General features: G+C 39.1%; 2 protein-coding genes across 5 annotated transcripts; both read left to right on the forward strand.

Annotated features, from left to right (window-relative positions):
* The first annotated feature begins 34 nt into the window (after positions 1-34).
* Positions 35-12,692, forward strand: kdm1b (lysine demethylase 1B). The gene is made up of 21 exons (XM_005452841.4): positions 35-193; positions 469-611; positions 1,448-1,569; positions 1,653-1,742; positions 2,931-3,042; positions 3,149-3,262; positions 3,385-3,423; positions 3,521-3,713; positions 3,835-4,019; positions 4,315-4,485; positions 4,611-4,685; positions 5,628-5,762; positions 6,293-6,464; positions 7,175-7,302; positions 7,678-7,809; positions 7,915-7,989; positions 8,099-8,215; positions 8,318-8,443; positions 8,873-8,995; positions 9,619-9,771; positions 11,546-12,692. Exons 1-21 carry the CDS (start codon positions 178-180, stop codon positions 11,627-11,629), a joined length of 2,505 nt encoding a protein of 834 aa, XP_005452898.1. The 5' UTR covers positions 35-177; the 3' UTR covers positions 11,630-12,692.
* Positions 12,693-13,234: 542 nt separating this feature from the next.
* On the forward strand, positions 13,235-19,452 carry LOC106098384 (muscle M-line assembly protein unc-89). 4 transcript variants are annotated; one of them, XM_019350659.2, is made up of 10 exons: positions 13,235-13,603; positions 16,327-16,464; positions 16,562-16,687; positions 16,777-16,887; positions 16,976-17,119; positions 17,208-17,288; positions 17,402-17,521; positions 17,592-17,732; positions 18,468-18,599; positions 18,678-19,452. In XM_019350659.2, the coding sequence occupies exons 1-10, from the start codon at positions 13,552-13,554 to the stop codon at positions 18,749-18,751; spliced, it is 1,119 nt and encodes a 372-aa protein (XP_019206204.1). In that variant the 5' UTR covers positions 13,235-13,551; the 3' UTR covers positions 18,752-19,452. The 4 variants fall into 4 exon arrangements, with proteins under 4 accessions (XP_019206204.1, XP_013128016.1, XP_013128015.1 ...); XM_013272562.3 differs by having other exon boundaries at positions 13,236-13,603; positions 17,595-17,732; XM_013272561.3 differs by having other exon boundaries at positions 13,237-13,603; positions 18,681-19,452.
* Positions 19,453-19,804: the final 352 nt, after the last annotated feature.

The raw sequence follows: 19,804 nt of genomic DNA on the forward strand, positions 1-19,804 counted from the left end.
TCAGAGCGACACGCCCATTTCCTCTTTAAAACCGGAAGTGGTATTCTGGAAACGACAGCGCATTGATTTTCGTCCCCACAACAATAAAAGAGAGACAAAAACAACGATTAAAAGCAAAAAGGCGTCTCGGAATTTCACTTGGACGTCGAAGGCTTCAAAGAAACCTCGCGGGCAGCCATGCTGTCGGACGCAGGTCAGTACTAAAGAGGCGCCGCTGCTGCTTGCTAGGTGCTAAAGTGACAGCTGACGTTGTCGGGCGGATTTAAAGAGCTGGCTAATGTGCGTGTCTTTGCTATGTTTACATACCAATTGGCCTCGTGTTTCGGTCGCTTTTTTCAGCTATTTGTAACCTGAGTAAATTCTATGTTTTTGCACAAATGTTGTATGTCATAAATATTTTTGTCGGCGTTAATAGGGGCCCGAGCTGCACTCCACAGTCACTGATATATTGTTGTCATTGGTGTTAAGACTATTCCGGGAATGCTTCTGGTGCACGGAGAGCCAAGAAGAGGAGCTCCGGGGAGTCACCAGGGGACGGACAGACACTGCGCTCCTCAGGAAGGCAGGTCAACGTCCGGGTGAAGCGCACCAACAACCCTCCACCTGGTCAGGTAAGGCACACAGTGAGTTAATATAGTGACTATTTATCTACATCTCGGTTAAGTTTCAGTTCGCATTCATGCAAAGTAGAGTCACACAAAGGTTTCAGTTTGGTTTTTATTGTTTCCAGGTGTGCAGTTACATTTTAATTTTGCTTTTATGATTATACTAGGAGGTTAGTTGTCAGGGTCAGTGTTTAAGCAATTCATCAACAAAGCACTTTTTAAAGCCAGTTGACTGGCAGTGATATAGACATTCCAAGTCTTAGTCAACATACCACCAACACACCTCATGAAGTTATGAGGATTTGGTGGTTGTTGGGCCACCACTCTCTGGGTCTCTGTCGGGTTCATGCCTACCTGTTCACAGACCTTATCCTCCCATAATCTTAATCTGTCTGTTTTGTCCCTGCATTCACGTAACTGTTCCTTGCAGTATGATTTTCACAAGGCCTGAAAAACCGGAGACACACTCTATACCATCTCAAGTTGCAAAGAGATTATGGAGACCTTTTTATACCTGTCACAGGTTTAGGGCATGAGGTCTTCCTGTAGCATCTCAACTTATGCTATGATTCTTCTTACGGTTCTGCCATAAGAAGACACTACTTACACTCAAAAGACAACGGAGCACAGCAGGTGGACTTTGGATTGGAGACAGATGTTTTTGTCTCTGGATTCTCGTAACGCTTGCTATGACAGATGTGCTATCCTTGCCAAAATCTCGGGTTTTGAGCTTTCATGCATGTGGTTGTCTTGGGGTGTATGTTACGTTAAATTGTGATTGTGAATTGGAAATGGGAATGAATGTGAGTCTCATGATATTTCATTTTTCTCTTTGGATACAGAGCAAAAGAAAAGCCACAGACACAGAGGAAGAAGATGACCAGTCTGAGAAGAAGTACAGAAAATGTGAGAAGGCCGGGTGTTCTGCCATGTACCCTGTTTGTTTTGCAAGCGCATCTGAAAGGTAACATCAGATGTCAGGTAAATCAGATAGTTACTTATATCACTTTTTATAGTTATCAAACGGCACTTCTCGTCTCTTTTCAGATGTGCTAAAAATGGGTACACGTCGCGGTGGTATCATCTGTCATGTGGGGAGCATTTTTGCAATGAGTGTTTTGATCACTACTACAGAAGGTGAGACAAATGCAGGCTGAAGATATGAACACAGTGTCTCTGTAGCACTGCTTAAAACGCCTCTTTATTTTGTTTACAGTGATTTCTGCTACATTAAGTTGAGAAGATGGATATTTTATGGTTTCCATCATCTCAGAAATTTAGTGGCACGCTTCCCTCTCTCGTTTGCAGCAATCTATTTAATAATAAATGTGAACATACCAGGAAGGCACAAAATTACAGTAACATACAGACAACATTCATAACAGCAAAGTGCTCCCTGCAAAAAGAAGCATATTTAAAAGGTGTAAAAGAAAAGAAACTGCAGAACCCTCAACAAACAACTGTTCTGACTGACACGTGGATTAAAAAGCTCAGAATTAACACTTGACAGTCAGATTAATGCATCATGTACAGTGTTACAGATGTTGTAGTGGTTGGTTGCAGTGCTGAGCGAAAAAATAAACATCTTAATGTACCAGTGGATCTACATTCCTACTCTCTCTAATTGCTGAGAGCAAAGAGAAGAAACCGATATGGATACAAGCAACGGAAATGAGTGTCTTCTGAAGAGTATCTGGGCTCTCCCTTAGAGACAGGGTGAGCAGTTTAATCATTCAGGAGCAAGTCAAGACTAGAGCAGGAACCCCTCCACATTGAAAGGAGCCACATGATGTGGTTCAGCATCTGACTGGCACATCTAGGATCTGTTTCACGCTTATCGGACTGGGAGGAGACCCCAGGAAAAATTTAGGACATGCTGGAGAAATTATGTCCTATGGCTGGCTTGGGAATTCCTTGGTGTCCCCTCAGAAGAACTAGAAGAGGTGGCCTAGTTGAGGGAGATCTGGACGTCAATGAAACTGCTGCTGAAAGGATAATTGGATGGATTGATATTTTTTTTTTTTCCCTTGAATGTTCTTTCTAAAGAAGGGAAGAAACCAGTCCATAACATTTAATCTGAGTTTTTTTTTTTTTTTCTTTCCCCATATCAGTGCTGTTGCTTTGAGTCATTTAATTATAAGTATGTATCGCTGTATACACGCAAACCTGAAACAGCCGTGGGTTCAGTGACATTTCTTTTGAAATAATCTTGTCACATGTTCCTCAGACCTATTTATAGTGTTTCTGCACTACCAAACTGTGAAGCTGTGCGTTACTTGTCAAAAATAATGAGAATAACTTTCTTTTTCTGCTCCCTCACTTCAGTCACAAAGACGGCTATGAGACCTTTGCTTCGTGGAAGAAAGTGTGGACTAGTAATGGGAAAAGTGAGCCCAGTCTTAAAGCTTTCATGGCAGATCAGCAGCTGCCATACTGGGTATGTATAAGAAGCTTTTCTGGTTCTAGATACATGTATTAACTGTTCACACATGTAGCTACGTGTCATAAATGCTGTCAAGTTCATTTTGATGTGTTTCCCCCAGGTTCAATGCACCAAACCTGACTGCAGGAAGTGGCGCCAGTTGACCAAGGAGATCCAGCTCACTGCCTCCTTAGCAGCAACATACCGCTGTGGGATGAAGTTCAACAACATTAAGGTAAAGAGGGAAAGATATAATCACCCATCGCCATCATGACATGGTGTTCTTTCCGCCCTTGTAGTAGTATCTATCAGAAAAAATCTATTTTTCTGATAAAAATCTTGCTTATTTGCCTACAGAGCGAGGAGCCCGATCAGTGCTCCCAACCAGAGGACTTGGTAAGCTAGTTATGTTTGCTAGAATCTTTTTGAGGACAGTGTGTAAACCTCACAAGTTACTGCATTTGTTTAATCCTGAGCTGTTTTATTCCTAAAGAGAGTGGCAGAGGTGACGGACAGCTGGTGGCATTCAATGCTCATTTTGCCGCCATTGTTTAAAGACAGTCCAGCCAGCCCTTTCCTCACTGCGTACTACCCCGACTGTGTGGGGATGAGTCCATCAGGTTCTTCTAGCAACATGTCTCTGGGCGAGCTGAGGGCGGATCACTGCAGAGCTGCTCAGCCTCAAAGTAAGTCTGAGTTCAGAAGAAATGCCATATTTAAGCAGTTACTATTCACCGTGGTATGTTGTGCACATAATTACTTTTTCGTGTCCCCATTGGAGATCCCAATCATTATTATTTCCCTCAGTTCCAGGCTTGTGTCCATACTTCCAGCCCTTTTACCAGCCAAATGAGTGCGGAAAGGCTCTGTGTGTGCGGCCTGATATGATGGAGCTAGATGAGCTTTATGAGTTTCCAGAGTTTTCCCGTGATCCCACCATGTATCTTGCTCTGCGCAACCTTATCCTGGCCTCCTGGCACAAGAACTGTAAGGTACAACAAAGCCAAAAGTGACTACTGGGGTCATTAAAATCTCAAATAAGGGTGAAAAAGATCACTCAGAATCACTTTTTTTTTTTTTTTTTTTGGGTTTAAATTCAGAGATGTCATAGAATTTGTCTTTGTACAAATAATAAAACTCAACCACTTTAATATGTTTAAAATGGCTATATATAATGCCCGCGCATGTGCGTTCTTTTCACCTTTTCCTACAAAAAAGGAACAGAAGTCTCCAAAAGAACAACAAACAAATAAAACAATTACATTTTCTTCCTGTTTTTCTTTGAAGGAGGTGCTGACTTCAGAGAAATGTGCCCAGCACATCATTGTTCGAGGGTTGGTGCGTGTGCGTTGCGTGCAGGAGTTGGACCGAGTGCTCCATTTCATGACCAGGAAGGGTCTCATCAACACCGGTGTGCTGGCAGCAAAACAGCCTCTGCTCCCAGAAACATACTGCTCTGTGAGCATCCTCATCTATACAAGATTATTACACATCTGTACTGTCATGTGAAGTTTTTACTGTTTTTGTTACTATTTATTTTCTTATGCCTTTTAGCACCTTGTACATTTTATGATTTTATGCAGAAAAATGTTATCATCATCGGTGCCGGGGCTTCAGGACTGGCTGCTGCACGCCAGCTGCAAAACTTTGGCACTCAGGTAAAGATCCTCATCTCGCCTGGAGTCTCGTTGTATCTCTTCCCTGATTGTGATCAAATAGTTAATTTTGCTTAGGGAGTTTCCTGTTTGTATGAGGACCATACAAACAATTCATTTCTCTGCTGTCTGCCAAGAAGGTTGTGTTTTTGGTAGTATTTCTGTGCACATCATTCACTCTGTAAACACGATAGCTCTAAAAGGTTTTTAATGAATTCTTTATAAGGGTGTAGAGTGGAGTTATGTTAGCAACCCATTAAAATTCAACCTACTTTCACCAAAGCCTTGTAACTTAAAGTATGATTTTTATAAGTGTAGTGTGTATTGTCAACATATAGAAAGTACCATATAAAGATTTAAAATATCATGTCACATCTGACCTTTGACCTTTCCTTCAATGTCAGTCAATTGATCTGAACGTCAAAGCGATAAACAAGTTATATAGAGCTATCTAAAACTGTGTTTACTACTATTGATGGTATTCACAACGTATGGGGAAGGATATACGGGGTGTTTTACTGTTTACAAATGCTCAGTTCATACTAACTGAGGGTATTATACACACTTGGCGTAGTGTGCCAAGAAAATGTCCTCTGCTCAGAGAAATGCTGCTCACTGCATATTTTCATTTTCGGGCCCGATGGTTGTGTGGGGAAAATCCCAGTAGGCTGAAAAACACAGAGCAGCCCATCTGGCACCAACAGCCATGCCACATTCAAAGTCCCTTAAATCACCTTTCTTATCCATTCTGATCCTTGGTTTAAACTTCAGCAGGTCGTCTTGACCATGTCTACATGCTTAATTGCATTGGGTTTTACCATGTGATTGGCTGATTAGATATTTGCATCAGTAAGCAGTTGAACAGGTGTACCTAATGAATTGTTCTGTGAGTGTATTTCACCCTGATGAGTTTTACATACACTCTTCGTTTGTTTGGGCTTACAGGTGGTGGTGCTCGAGGCGAGAGACAGAATAGGTGGTCGGGTGTGGGATGATGCCTCTCTGGGTGTCACTGTGGGTCGAGGAGCTCAAATTGTTAATGGCTGTGTAAACAACCCCATTGCCCTGATGTGTGAACAGGTAAGAATGAATGTGCTGAACTTTACCTATTTCTGATAAATCTTAAGTCAGAGCTTTGCCAAAGTTTCAGTTCTAATGCCAAAATATTTTCAATACCCTGTTCCTTTTTGTAATGAATGCAGAAATGCAACTTCAGTGTTGCATTATTGAAAGGACAGGTTACAGGACACTTTGGGAACTCTCCAAGTTCATACTCTTAGAAGTTAATATTTTGAGACTGTGCCACCTGTGTTCAGTCTTCTTTACCTGCCATGGTGAAGCTAGGGTTGAGATATGCTGATCATAGTTTTGTTTGTTATGTTGTATATATTTAAGTTTACCTGGAAGTCCTTTTTACAGACTTGTCCATGCTCACAGTACATAGACATGCATCGTTTTTATTTAGCCCTGCTGTGTTCTCTAGTTTTGGAACCACTGTTTCACTGTCTCTATTTTTTTTTTTTTTTTTTTTTTTTTTTTAAAATACATATTAAATTTGATAAATAACAAACACTACTATAAAATGCCCTTTTGTGACTTCTCTCCTGCAGTTGGGCATCAAGATGCACAAGCTCGGAGAGCGATGTGACCTCTTTCAGGAGGGAGGGCAGGTCACTGACCCTGCCATCGACAAGCGCATGGACTTCCACTTTAATGCCATCCTGGATGTGGTGTCAGAATGGAGGAAGGACAAGTCGCAGAACCAGGACACACCACTGGGAGGTGCTGTCATCGTGTGTTTCACTGAAGCTTGTTGTGCTAATTCTTTTTGATGAGAATTCCCAATGAGAGAAGAAAATTCTCACAAAGCTACTCTTATCTCATCACATTTGATCTTAGAAAATATTTCTTAAAATGATTTGGGGTTTTTTCACTATAACAGTTACAGCAGTGTTTGCACATCAGTCAGTAATTACGCTGTGGTCAGGACTTTGAACTCTGATGGCTTTTTTATAAAGAAGTAGTTCTAAAATTAATGGCCTGTTTATAAAAGATGGCCATAGCCACTATGACCCTTGTGAGTGAGTTCCAGCTGCTCGCCCTAAAACATGTCCTGCTTTTTTTTTGTCAGCTAATTTTAATAGGAACCATAATTTATTAAATGAATATTGTATTAAATAAGCCTAGAAACCAGCAAATAAGATAATAAAATCATCAGAAAAGTGTTTGCTGAGGTCACAGATTAACCGAATAGTAGGGTAATTTTCCTTAAGACGTCTTCTGTGCAAGTCCTTTTTTTTTTTTTTTTTTAACTAAAGGAGTCGCCCCCTGCTGGCCAATACAGTGCATGACTAACTTTCATATTGGCTTCATGTTTCCGATCTAAACTCTTAAGTTCATCTTATATATTTTGGAAGACTGTGGTTCTCAGCAAAGCTACTGTACAGAAACAGGTCTGGGAAATATTTGTCTGTGGCATTTTCTCGCTACAGAAAAAGTCCAAGAAGTTAAGAAGAACTTTCTCCAGGAGTCTGTGATGCAATTCAGTGAGCTGGAGGAGAAGGTGCTTCAGTTTCACCTCAGCAACCTGGAGTTTGCCTGTGGAAGCACATTAGACCAGGTCTGGAAACTAAACTTAAAAAGAGCTTTGAGATTTTTTTTTTTTTTTTAAATCAATAGAATTCAAATGATTTTTTTACGAGTTTAACAGAAAGGTCAGGCTGTGGGTTTATTATGATGGAAACTGTAACTTCCCACATCGGAAATTATTCACGCTCTGAGATGACTAATAAGAATTAGTCTGTTTGAGGTGTGAGGTTTGTTTTTTGTTTTTAGTGGAACGTCTTTCAGTGTTTCTGGTCCCTTAAGAAAATTTTTAGGTGACTCTAGTCAAACATATTGTCTTTTGTATTTGTGAAGAATTATGTAAATTGTATTAGATTATATCACTGGGGCTGAAAGTGAATTAGTATTTTTCTGCCTGTGTTTTTTGTAGGTATCCGCAAGATCCTGGGACCACAATGAATTTTTTGCCCAATTCTCAGGAGACCACACTTTGCTTACCAAGGGCTACTCTGTTTTACTCTACAAACTGGCCGAGGGCCTCGACATCCACACAAAGTGTCCGGTCTGTTTCCAGTTTTTTAAACTCTATATTTTACCTTGAATCCACCTGCATGTCATTCTTGAAGTCTTATGCTTATTAGATAAAAGTTTGCTTTAAAAATTGTAGGTTCAGGCCATTGATTACTCAGGTGATGTGGTCAAAGTTACCTCCTCTGATGGGTCGCAGTGGACAGCACAGAAGGTAAAAACATCTTTGCTGTGATACTGTACAGTTTCTGTTATCTAAATACAGAATCTTATGATCTCAGTTAACCTTTTAGTTACTCTAACAGCATAATGTCATCTTTCAGGTCCTTGTTACAGTTCCTTTGACTTTGCTTCAGAGGAACCTGATTCAATTCAACCCTCCACTTCCTGAAAGGAAATTGAAGGCGATCCACAGTCTGGGAGCGGGTATAATAGAAAAGGTCATTAAAGTTCAACTAACCTACTGTGCTGCATTAGAATAAAAAGGGTGATGAAGTTGCTTCCTGGTAGTTGCTCATGTTTACTCTTCATTCTGTGTGCAGATCTCGCTTCAGTTCCCGTACAGATTCTGGGACAAAAAAATCCAAGGAGCAGACTACTTCGGTCACATCCCAACAGGTCTTGAAAAGAGAGGCATGTTCAGTGTCTTCTATGACCTGGATCCACAGGTGTGTTTTTGTTCTTGTGTTGAGCAGTTTGGAGACAAGGTTAGAAAGGCAAACCTAAGGTGGCTTGGACATGTGCAGATGAAGGAGAGTGAATGTAATGGACAAAGATGGTGAAGATGGAGATGACAGGCAGGAGAAAATGACAAAGAATAAAGAAATAAAGAAATGGTTCATGCATGCAATGAAGGAGGACATGCAGAGCATAGGTGCAATAGAAGAGGATGCTAGAAATGGGGTAAGAAGGCGGCAGATGATCGACCAATCAAAGAAACAGCCAAACGCAGAAGAAGTTTATCCACGTGGCCAGAAAAGTTAGAGCCGCTGGTGTTAGGCTGCAAAATTGTATTTATATTTAAATTGACAAACAGTGTAGAAAAAGATGGAGGAGATTAATGCAGAATCTAATGGTTTAAATGTGTGTTTGTGTAGAGGAAGCAGGCTGTGCTGATGTCTATTATCAGTGGTGACGCTGTTTCTTCTGTGCGGGACATGGAGGACAAAGAGGTGGTTGATGAGTGCATGAGGGTACTGCGGGAACTTTTCAAAGAGCAGGTAATCCTCCTACTTCTCCTAAAATCTCTCAGGAGTTATACTTAAGAGTTTGGAAGGTTTATTTCAGCAGTCACAGGAAATTAAAAACTATGTTTTAAAGAATAATAGGAGTATTTAAAATAAAAAATAAAAATCATATTTTTGAAATGAGAGAGAACTCCATCTGATATTTGGTATATGATATTACCAGAAACTTTCCAAGAAAGTTAATTAGGATTCGATGTGTTATATCTGGGGAAATATCACATTGAAGTAAGATCCTCTGTCAGAGATTAAAATATTAAGGACTCCAAACATCCATCAATCAATATTCATAGAGTCATCGTATCAGATATTTACACAAAACAATTGAAAAACTTAACTTTTAATACTTTTTATTTTTATTTTTTTCAAGATAAAGGAATTTTTTAAAAATGTCGTTCTGTAAATATACTACTACAAGGGCGGAAAGAACACCTCTACCTACTAGCCATTAAAATATCTTTTGAACAATGCTGACCTGAAATTTTTTTTTAACTCCTAACTAGAGGTGTATTATTTTCCCTTGGATTCCTGTTTTTTCATATTTGTTTTAGTCCCCAATGCTCTCATTTAAGTTCAGATTTATATATGCATGTATTTAGGAGGTTCCTGAGCCAGTGAATTTCTTCATCACTCATTGGAGTAAAGACATCTGGTCCCAGATGTCCTACAGCTTTGTGAAGACAGGGGGTAGCGGAGAGGCCTACGACATTCTCGCTGAAGACGTGCAGGGAAAGGTGTTTTTTGCTGGCGAGGTAACATTTTTCTAATTTTTACCAAATGAGTCCAGAAACGTCAGGTTTTATGAAGTGCTACTGAAGCATTTATTTCATTTCTAATTTACATAAATGTGTTTTGCATTAACACGATCCTGCTGTGGCTGTATGGATCACACTAACTTTGCATTCTTAATCTTTGTTGTAGAAATTGTAGAGTCGCACAAGGCCTGTAATAGCTAGACAATAGTGAGCCGCCTCATGTTTCAGTTATTTTTACAGGAATCATTTTAAATATTTGTTTTAGTCTGACTGAACGTTGATAAGAAATCATCCACCTTGAGGGTGACGGTCTGGAAACTTAGCTGCAAAACAACAGCAGATCATTCCAAACATCATTAAGCGGCCTTTTGTGTTAATGCTTGTTTCCCTAAATCTCTTCTACAAAGGCAAGAGTGCAAAGCTTATGTGAGCCACAGACATTCTATATTTAATCACACTATCTCTGGCATCTCTTTTTCAATCCAGCAGGTTGAGGGGGGAAATTAAATGACATTTGAGTCTTCTGTAGATGATGTCCAACAAAGATTTCTATTCAAAGATAACTCCTTGTTTTTTGATGTTCTAGAGCTGTTTAACACTAAAACAGACCTGAGTGGATAAGGATTAATTTGCTTATGATTTGTCACTTAGAGAATCTAAATTCATCTGGTCAGTGCTTTGATGTCTTTCCCCTGTAACAGGTCTATCAAATTTTATTACAGTGATTTAATTTAATTAAGTCTTCCAGTAAGCTACTCTGCTCAATAAGAATGATTCTGGAGCAGCAGTCATGCCTCACATCCTTCTCTCCTGTTGTTTTCCTGCTCTGACAAATAAAAATGTCTTCTGCTGTGGAAATGGTCCCTATACACTTAAGGCCACTTTGTTAGGTACACCTTTTCAAATGCTTATTAATGCAAATATCTAATCGGCAAAACACATGGAAGCAGCTCAGTGCGTTTTGGAATGTAGAGATGGGCAAGATGACCTGCTGAAGCTTGAACTGAGCATCAGAATGGGGAAGAAGGGCGATTTTAGAGCATTTGAATGTAGCATGGTTCTTGGTGCCAGACAGGATGAGTATTTTCATAGCTGCTGAGATTTTCCCACACAACCATGCATACGGTTTATGGAGAATGCAATTCTCTGAGCAAAAATGCCTTATTGAGGTCAGAGGAAAATGGCCAGACTGCTTTGAGCTCATACTAAGGTAACAGTAACTCAAATAACCACCCATTGTACCGAAGCCAAGCAGAAGAGCATCTCTGAATGCAAAACATGCCAAACCTTGAAGCAGATGGGCTACAGCAGCAGAAGACCACACAGGAACAGGAAACTGAAGCTACAATTCTCATAGGCTCACCAAAACTAGACAACAGAAAGTTGGAAAAGTGTCATCTGGTCTGATAAGTCTCGATTTCTGCTGTGACATTTAGATGGAAGGGTCAGAATTTGCGATGGATAACATGAAAGCATGGATCCATTCTGCTTTGTATCACAGGTACAAGCTGCTGGTATAAGAAGGTATGGGTGTTTCCTGGACCTCCTGAGTAGTATTTATATTCTATAGCCTATCTGAGTATTGCTGCTGATTATGTCTGTATGAGTACCGTAGTGCCACAAAGACACCTCTCTGAAGACCAAAAGGAGGTCCAACACAGTATTAAGAAGATGTAGCTAACGAAGGGGCCATGAGTGTATATGGGTATTTTTAAACTAGCGCTCTGTGTCCTTGAAATTTGCTTTTAATGGATTTTGTCCCCTATATCAGGCAACCAACAGACACTTTCCTCAGACTGTGACAGGAGCCTACCTCAGTGGCGTCAGAGAGGCCAGCAAGATGGCCGCTATGTAACCTGTCACTCCCAGAGCACTCATAAACACCAGCACGGACTCACGGGTTGCACCGAACAACAGACCATTAATAAAGTCGGACTGTGTTGTCTCACTTGCTCCACTTGAAACACTGTTTTGCTGTACTGTAATGTATCTGATCAGCAAAGTGTCGTGAATGATTTTTCAGTAGCGGGGTTGAGTGGGCTTCTCTAGGGCCTGACTCTACATATCTAACAAGTGCTTTTTATTTATATCAAAATCCAACACGTAACATGTTGGTGACAAGATGCAAAAAAAAAAACAAACTTATGAGGAAGTCTGCATAGAACCTATGCAGCTCTGCCTAACTCTGCTGTGCTGGAAAGCAGGATGATATTTTGTTTTAATATTTGTTTTTAGCAATGCATGAAACATTGGCAAATCTGAGTAATTTGATCATAAACTTAACTGAATATAATTTAACCTCCAATCATCAGGTTTTAAGTGATTATAGGATATATGTAACATGTCTTTGAGAATTACCAATGTTTTCTACAACTGTAGTGATTTGACTCGTTCTAGTTGAATGGAGGAAAGGATATATACACACACACATATATAATAGAAGTACCTCTACAGTAGCTCTTTATTTAAATCAACAACAACACAAAAAAAAGTCACCTGTGAAAATTTTAATGACCCTTTGAGCTAAGGTTGATCACTAGGTTGTCCCCATGTTTTCTCAGGGATGCGATTAGGACACTTTTCACCCATCAGACTAAACCTAATGAGTCATAGAGTAAAATGATGAGACCTGACAGTTTTGAAAGCAGTTTTTGTGAAGAAAAAACACAACTAACCAAAGTACTAAAACTCCACACTGCTCTTGTATTTATTCTTGAACAGTTAATTTCCTGAGGATTGTTGAGCAGCACAGACTCTTCTCACTTTTTTGATTAATATTGACCGATGTGTCAATAGGTTCATATCATTGTCTAGATCAGCACATTTACAGTATGTGATCATGTCCTGTTTGTCATTATAGTGCTCTAGTATTTATCTTGTATGTGTGTAATAAACTGAGCTACCAACTGCCACAGTAATCAGGTTTACTCGTGGATAATTTTTGTTCCTGCTAAAGTCATACTAAGATCAGAATCGTACAGAACTACACAAATGTTTTGGGTTACCCCTCATTGCTTTATATTTTGCTTCCAAGGACACAGACTTTCTTCCATTTTTTTTTAAAGGTCTTGAGTAGTAGTTCTCCAGGCTTTTAAAAAATTTTCTTTGGGCATTGGCTGCTTGTTTCACTTTTTTTCAGTCCCTATATTTGACCATTTTCAGAGGAATGTTTTGTTTATTGAACCACTAATGAACCACTTATGAAAATTACTTCATATTAATTTTATATTAATAAAAAATAACTAAGTTTATTTTGAGCAAACATCGAGTAGTCTTACTACTCCTTAAAAGGTTAGTCGACTTTGTCCCAAAAAAGTAAGCAGTAATAAATAATAAGTAAATAATATTTTATTAATAGTAAAAAATAACTAATGACGGAAGGAAGATCCTTTTATTTCAAATCCAGAATTCCTTCTGCGCCATGTCTGACTCTGGTTTAGATTAGTTGCTAGGTTTTGTTGCGAGGCAACCGTGGAGACGAATGACGTTAATAAGAGTCATCAATGCGCGCCCAAGTGCTTTCCCTCCCCAGACTAAAGCGGAAGTAAACAAATCAAACATGAGCTGAGACCGTATTATAACCGTGATTGCAAAAACTGCTTGTTAAACTGTAGCTTTAGATTGGGGGGCGGTTCTGTTAATATCGGCTCATAAATACATCCTAGAGGCAGCTGAAACAAACCGGCACCTTTAACCCACAGCGAAAATCAAGTAACAGTAAAATCAAGTTGGCGCGTTTTGGATGAAGAGCAATATTTGCTTACACTGACCAACATAATGGACTGTAGCACCGCTGACCTGCACGCTAACGTGGCACACGACTCTCCAGGTAGCCGGATGCTGTTCTTAATTTTACCTGAAGAGGCAGACATCTTATTGAACTGCGCAGCTAACTGCTAACTTAGCTTACAACTTCGTGGTAAAGCACCCACGCCACTGCTGATAGCTTGATTTAAAGGCGTTAAACATGAAAAAGTTTAACCTGATTTAATTCAGTAATATTTTTTTAACGGTGGATATGGTTTAATCAGAGATTTTTAGTGCTACAACAACATCACTTTTGTACATCAGACGTATTTCTGGTATTAATGATAAACTGTGATGGAAAATGGAAACTTAGCTAAACATTACTCTCTTCTCCTCATGCTATAGTTACTGCACGTGTAACTAGACCGCATTCACGTGTACATTTTGCTTTTGACTTTGGAGATTTTAAATTTACATAAGAAAATATGTGCATTTATAGTAACACATAATTAAATCCCCAAAAATTGATCAATGATAAGTCTAGCTAAGATTATCCCAGTGTGGACCAGATACATCATCGAGTGGATGTATATTCATAGGTTATTATCAGGAATTTATTCAAAGAGAAAGAAAGGACAGAATACTAGGGATGCTAGGCATATGTCAGAAAGATGGCAAGGGAAGGCTGAAAGTGAGTTTTGTATGAGGCTATGGATGGAGAAAATGGTGAGTAAAAAGGAGTAACTGAGGGCATCTACGAAGAGAATGAAGGGTGGGAAGAGATGAAGACATGACATACCTATGGAAGTATGGAGAAGTCTAGGAGAGAATGTCTTCAGAATCAGAATACTTCATTAATCCCTAAGGAAATTATGTGGGTTACAGTTGCTCCAAGACAGTAACAGACTAAACGATTTAAATAATACAGTATGTTACAGAGTTTACAAACTTATGAAATAGTGCTAATATATACAAATTGCACAATTATACATATCAAGAATATTACAGAGGTGATTCGAAATATCTAGAATGTTGACAAAGAATTTTACAGGGGTGGAATATATATGATTGATTGAGATTTGACTCTAATCTGTGAACTTTGTAATTTGCTATTTTACTGTAGAGTATGTGCAAAAAGGGTGTAACTATTATTGCAGTGTTTACAGTGTATTAGCTGGAGGAGTTGTACAGGGAGATGGCCACCGGCAGGAATGATTTCCTGTGTTGTACAGTGGTGCTCTTTGGTAATCTCAGTCTCTCACTGAACGTGCTCCTGTGACTACTTGGAGAGTAAGAGGATGCCTGAGGGATGGAAAAGACAGACTGGTACTGATTTTCAAGAATAAGGGCAATGTTTATGCTTAATGCTGTAGTAACTACAGAGGGATAGAGTTGATGAGTCATACTGCTATGGGAAAGAGTTGTTGAAGCTAGGCTGAGAAGAGGAGTTACGAGGTGACGATCTGTGAGGAGCAGTACGATTTCTTTCTGAAAAATAATACTACAAACAGGATGTTTTGAGGGTGTTGGTGGAGAAGTATATAGAAGGTCAGATAGATGGTGTGATGGTGGTGCAGGACATGATGATGGTCATGGTGAGTACAGTGAGATAGTAGTGTGGTGGGTGGAAGTGAGATTACATTGGGGACTGCGTCTCAGTCCGTTTTTTTTTTGCAGTGGGTCATGTATGAGGTCAGACAGGAGTCTCTATGGAGTAGGATGTTTGCAGATGAAATTGTGATCTGCAGGGAGCAGGTGGACCTGCTATGATGTATGTTTTGAAGATGGTGGCTCTGACAAAAACACCGGGGGACGAGCTGGAGGAGGCAGAGCTGACAATATTAAGATTGTAATGGGGACTAACCAGAATGGATAAGATTAGAAATGAGTACATCAGAGAGGCAGCTCAGGTTGAGCTGTTTGGAGGCAATGTTAGAGAGACAAGGCTGAGATGGTTTGGACATGTGCAGAGGGATATATATGGATGGATATATTGGAGGAGTTGGTATGACAGAGGAGATTGCTAAGAAAAGGTTGAGATTGAGGCAGATGATCTGCTGTGATGACCCTCAAAAGGCAGCAGCTGAAAGAAGAAGAAGAAAATGATGATGTACTCAGTGTATGATAAGAAAGGGATGTATTGAGCCAATGCATGATAAATGCATAGTGCTAAATAAGTTGTCGTTTCACAATCATACTGCGCCATATGACATGTAGTATGATATGGTGAAACTGTGGCACCAATCAAGAAAATTAAAGATCAGCATTGGATTTTTGTATAGAAAGAAACGCTGTTTCTCATCCACTAGGTGTAGCATCATTGCACAGTCTGCAGATTTATATTTTATTTTTATTCTGACATTGCTTATATGGATGATTCTGCATCCAATTTGAAGCCTCTTGAGCCTTGGTATTGTTGTGCACTGGGTTTTCTGCAACTACCTTTGAACATCCTGTTTTATTTATGAACGTGTATATTGCGTTCTTCTCTGTCTGTCTGAATTCTTTTTTTTTTTGTCTTTGTTGAAAAAAAATCTTGATCTGAGACAACCTGTTCAAATAAAGGAATTAATCGTAATAATAATCAGTGTGTCAAATGAAGGTGAATGCAATAAGAAATCATCATATGAATGCAGTTTTTTAAAAATCACAAATATGATTTGAGTTCTGAAACGATTTCATATTAAGTATCTTATCCTTTTTGCTAAAGTAACCTTAACTACATTATTACATTTGCTGTACCAAAAATACAAATATTGACTGATATTTACTGTTATTTATCCGACTGTGTCTCTGACTAATCAGATGAGAGCTCCAGCAGTGATGAGGACTTGGTGCCTCTATCAAAGCTGCTGATGAGGCAACAGAGTGATGAGAAGGAGTCATGCGACAATACCCGCAGCTTATCCTCCAACTCCAATAACAAATCAAAAAAGGACAAAGGTGATGATAATACCGGCTGTTTTATTAGTAAAAGTGTTTACACTAAATATTTCTCCGACCAATTATTTGGTTAAATTTTGCATATCTTCTCTCACAGCTTCAGATGGCTCCTCGGATGATGAGCCGCTAGTAAAGATGAAGACAAGCCTTGCACCACCTAAGAAACAAGAGAAAAAGGAAAACACACCACCCAAATCTAACAGCACAAATAACAAGAACACAGGTGACCACATGCTCTTTTCATCGTTTGTTCTTCTGACTTGTGTATAGAGCCAATGGCTTCACATGTTTGCTTTCTGTGTTTAAATACAGACGAAGACTCTGACAATGAGCCTTTGATAAAAATTGCCAAAATGTCTTTGAAAGCTGTGAAAAAACCTCCCTCAGTTCCAACCAAAAAAACTGCTGGTAGAAAGAAGAAAGGTGAGATGACGTTCTCTGCAGTGGGCTGGGGTATCATCAGACATCTGCTATATCACATACTTACTTTGGAATTCCTTTTCTCACACAGAGTCACTGGGCAAGGACGACAGCTCCGATGATGAGCCTTTGAGTCAAGTTGCCAAGAAACCTCAATCACGGCACAAGAAAAAAGCAGCTGCTGAAAAAGCAAGCCCGGTTACCAAATCCAAAAGAAACGCTGCAAAGAAAAAGGGTTCGTTTGAAAGTTTGAGCTCAACTAAAATGAAAACATCCCACAAGACCTTTATTGAGTTAAAATAACTTGTTGCTGTTTCGTTTAGTGAAATATACGGAGACGTCCACTGACAGTTCAGATGATGAGCCACTGGCAGCGATAAAGACGAAGTCATCGAAACATAAAGGTAGGCAAAGTCTTCATTAGGCTGACCGCAAGGATCAATTTTAAGTAGGTTTTAATTATAGGGGTAGTTTAGTTTTTAGCCTCTTGAATTTTAAAACAGCGCTTCATTTGCAGACAGCAGCTCAGATGATGATGTGCCCCTTGTGGACCTCGTTCCCAAGAAAAGGAAGCCAGTGAAGAAAAGCCCAAAGAAGAGCACGGTAACACGAGGGCGAGCATCAAACAAGAGAAAAGGTACTCTCCCAGCACTGATGACTTGAACAAAACAAAGAAAAGTTTAAAACATTTTCAATCTGTGTTTTAGCAGAAGTCAGTGATGATAGCTCAGATGAAGAACCCTTGATTAATCTTGTGAAAAAACCTCGTGCTAACAAAAAGCCCAAAACAAAGGCTCCCACTCCGAAGAAGAAGAGCACACCTTCCAAGAGTCCAAGAAAGAAGCCAGGTAAAGACCGACCACACCACTCTGAGCTCTCACATTTATAACTTACAAGTTTGAGTCATTACGTTGAAAACTTCAGCGTGGCTCTGCCATGCAAAATTAATTTATTGTTTTTTTCATACTTTTAGCGGTAGAAACAAACTTCCATACTGCTCCATTTGGTGTAGTAACAAACGTACGTCTTACAAACTTCAGAAATATTAAACAATTTGTCACAAAAAGAAAAGCCCTGTTCTTTTTAATCGGCTGAATATTTGATTTTGAGCTCACATTTTTTACTCTGCAGGCATCAGTTTATCAATAAACAAGGAGGACAATTTGTCAACTTTCAATATTAATTTTCTCAAAGCCGTCTAGAGACTGTCTGGAGTCTACGACATAAATTACACAAGTAGACGACACTAGGAATGTGCTAAAGTCTTAGCCATGGTAACTGACAGAAGTGTAAGCATTAGCCATTTGGAGTTATCAGTCTGATTGGTGCATTTTAATGTCTTCCCTCTCTGCTGTGCCTCTGATTGGTGGATAATTTTGATGTGTTTTCACAGGAAAAGCTTTCTAATTAACCCGTCAACCTACCAGCGTTTTAGCAGCGCAATCCCATCAGAAATCACACAGTCTAGTTTTTAATTAATTATGTTTGTTTTTCACACAACTTCAAATCACATTTGTCTGTAAATACTGCTTCTCTCCTGTATTCAAGTTGACTTGAAATTAATATTCCTTCGGATTCATCAGGCAACAGTTCAGATGACAAACCATTGAAGGCAGCTAAGCATCCACAAGTGACCAAAACCCTGACAATCCTACTAGAGAGGTGTGATGCTGGACAGGCTGGGGCAGCAGGAAGCCTAAAGAAAGCCAGCACAGGTACAAACTCCATACCAACTCATTACTGATGCTGCAGTAAAATGAAAGTAAATAACACAGTTTTCTTATTCATGAAAGCAGAAAAACATGTTGCTGAAAAGCCAGAGAAGGAGGACTCGGCCGGTTCAGAGGAATCTTCAGAAGAAGAATAAGTAAATGAAACAAATTTCTCAAAGCGTTGTGAAACATAACGGTCACAGTTAGTGTTTATGTAAAGTTCTTCACTGTGCTTTATCTCAATACGTGTTAATTTATGCGCATTCTATTTTTACTCCAGATTTTAGGTGTGGGACCAAATTTTGTGGGTTCCTTAAAGATTTTATGCACTGTCTTTGATGCTATGTTTTTTTAATGTTACGTGCCAATTGTTTGCAGTTTTTGAATCCTATGAGTTTAATTTGTTTTTAAAAAAGAAGAAAACAGTGTAGCTCTCATTGCTGTAAGTTACATTTCAGCTTTCAGGCATTTTAGCTTTAAGTACACCCTCAGCATGCAGTTATAAAATTTGTTGTGTTGCAATTAAAGTCCTTTCACAAAGAAATTCACATAAGAGTAAGTCACATTTGTTCAGCTTTCAATGATTCTTTTTTTGTCATTGTTTTTCATGTTAATAACCCACATCACAAAGGACGCCTTTAGATTTGTGCAGCCGTCCATATTGATTTGTATGCATGGTAATTACAAAAACACCACTTTTGTCTTAGTGATTCTACATTTCAGTTTGACCTAATGAGGTTACCAAGTAGAGCTTTCTGTATAGGTCTTACATATAGAGCTGGCATTATTCATTAACCTTTTCTTGATTGTATTTTCTTGGCTAACTTGTCCTGTTAGAATGTAGCACCTTCTAAAAGTAGAGCTGCAACTAAGTAATTAGTGTTTTGTTTTTAGTGTTTGTTTCAGCGTTTTGAATACTTTTGAAAACCTTGGTGGTTAAAAAAAGAAAAAGGGTTACTACAGTTACACAATTTTCTTTTTCCATAAGACAGTGTTATAGGGTCTTGTTACGTGTCCGAAATTGAGGACGAGAGTAAAACAATGATGGTCCAGAAAAGGTCGATCAAACAATTGCAACTAGTTAACTTTATTATTACTTTAAAATGTCTTTATAACAAATAAATGAATAATAAACACTGAAAAAGATTTTATAATATTTCCTAAAATAATAAATAAATTGTGAAATTGCTTGTACATAATTTCTTCAC

This window comes from Oreochromis niloticus, linkage group LG22 (assembly GCF_001858045.2).
Source record: "Oreochromis niloticus isolate F11D_XX linkage group LG22, O_niloticus_UMD_NMBU, whole genome shotgun sequence".
Classification (NCBI taxonomy): domain Eukaryota; kingdom Metazoa; phylum Chordata; class Actinopteri; order Cichliformes; family Cichlidae; genus Oreochromis; species Oreochromis niloticus.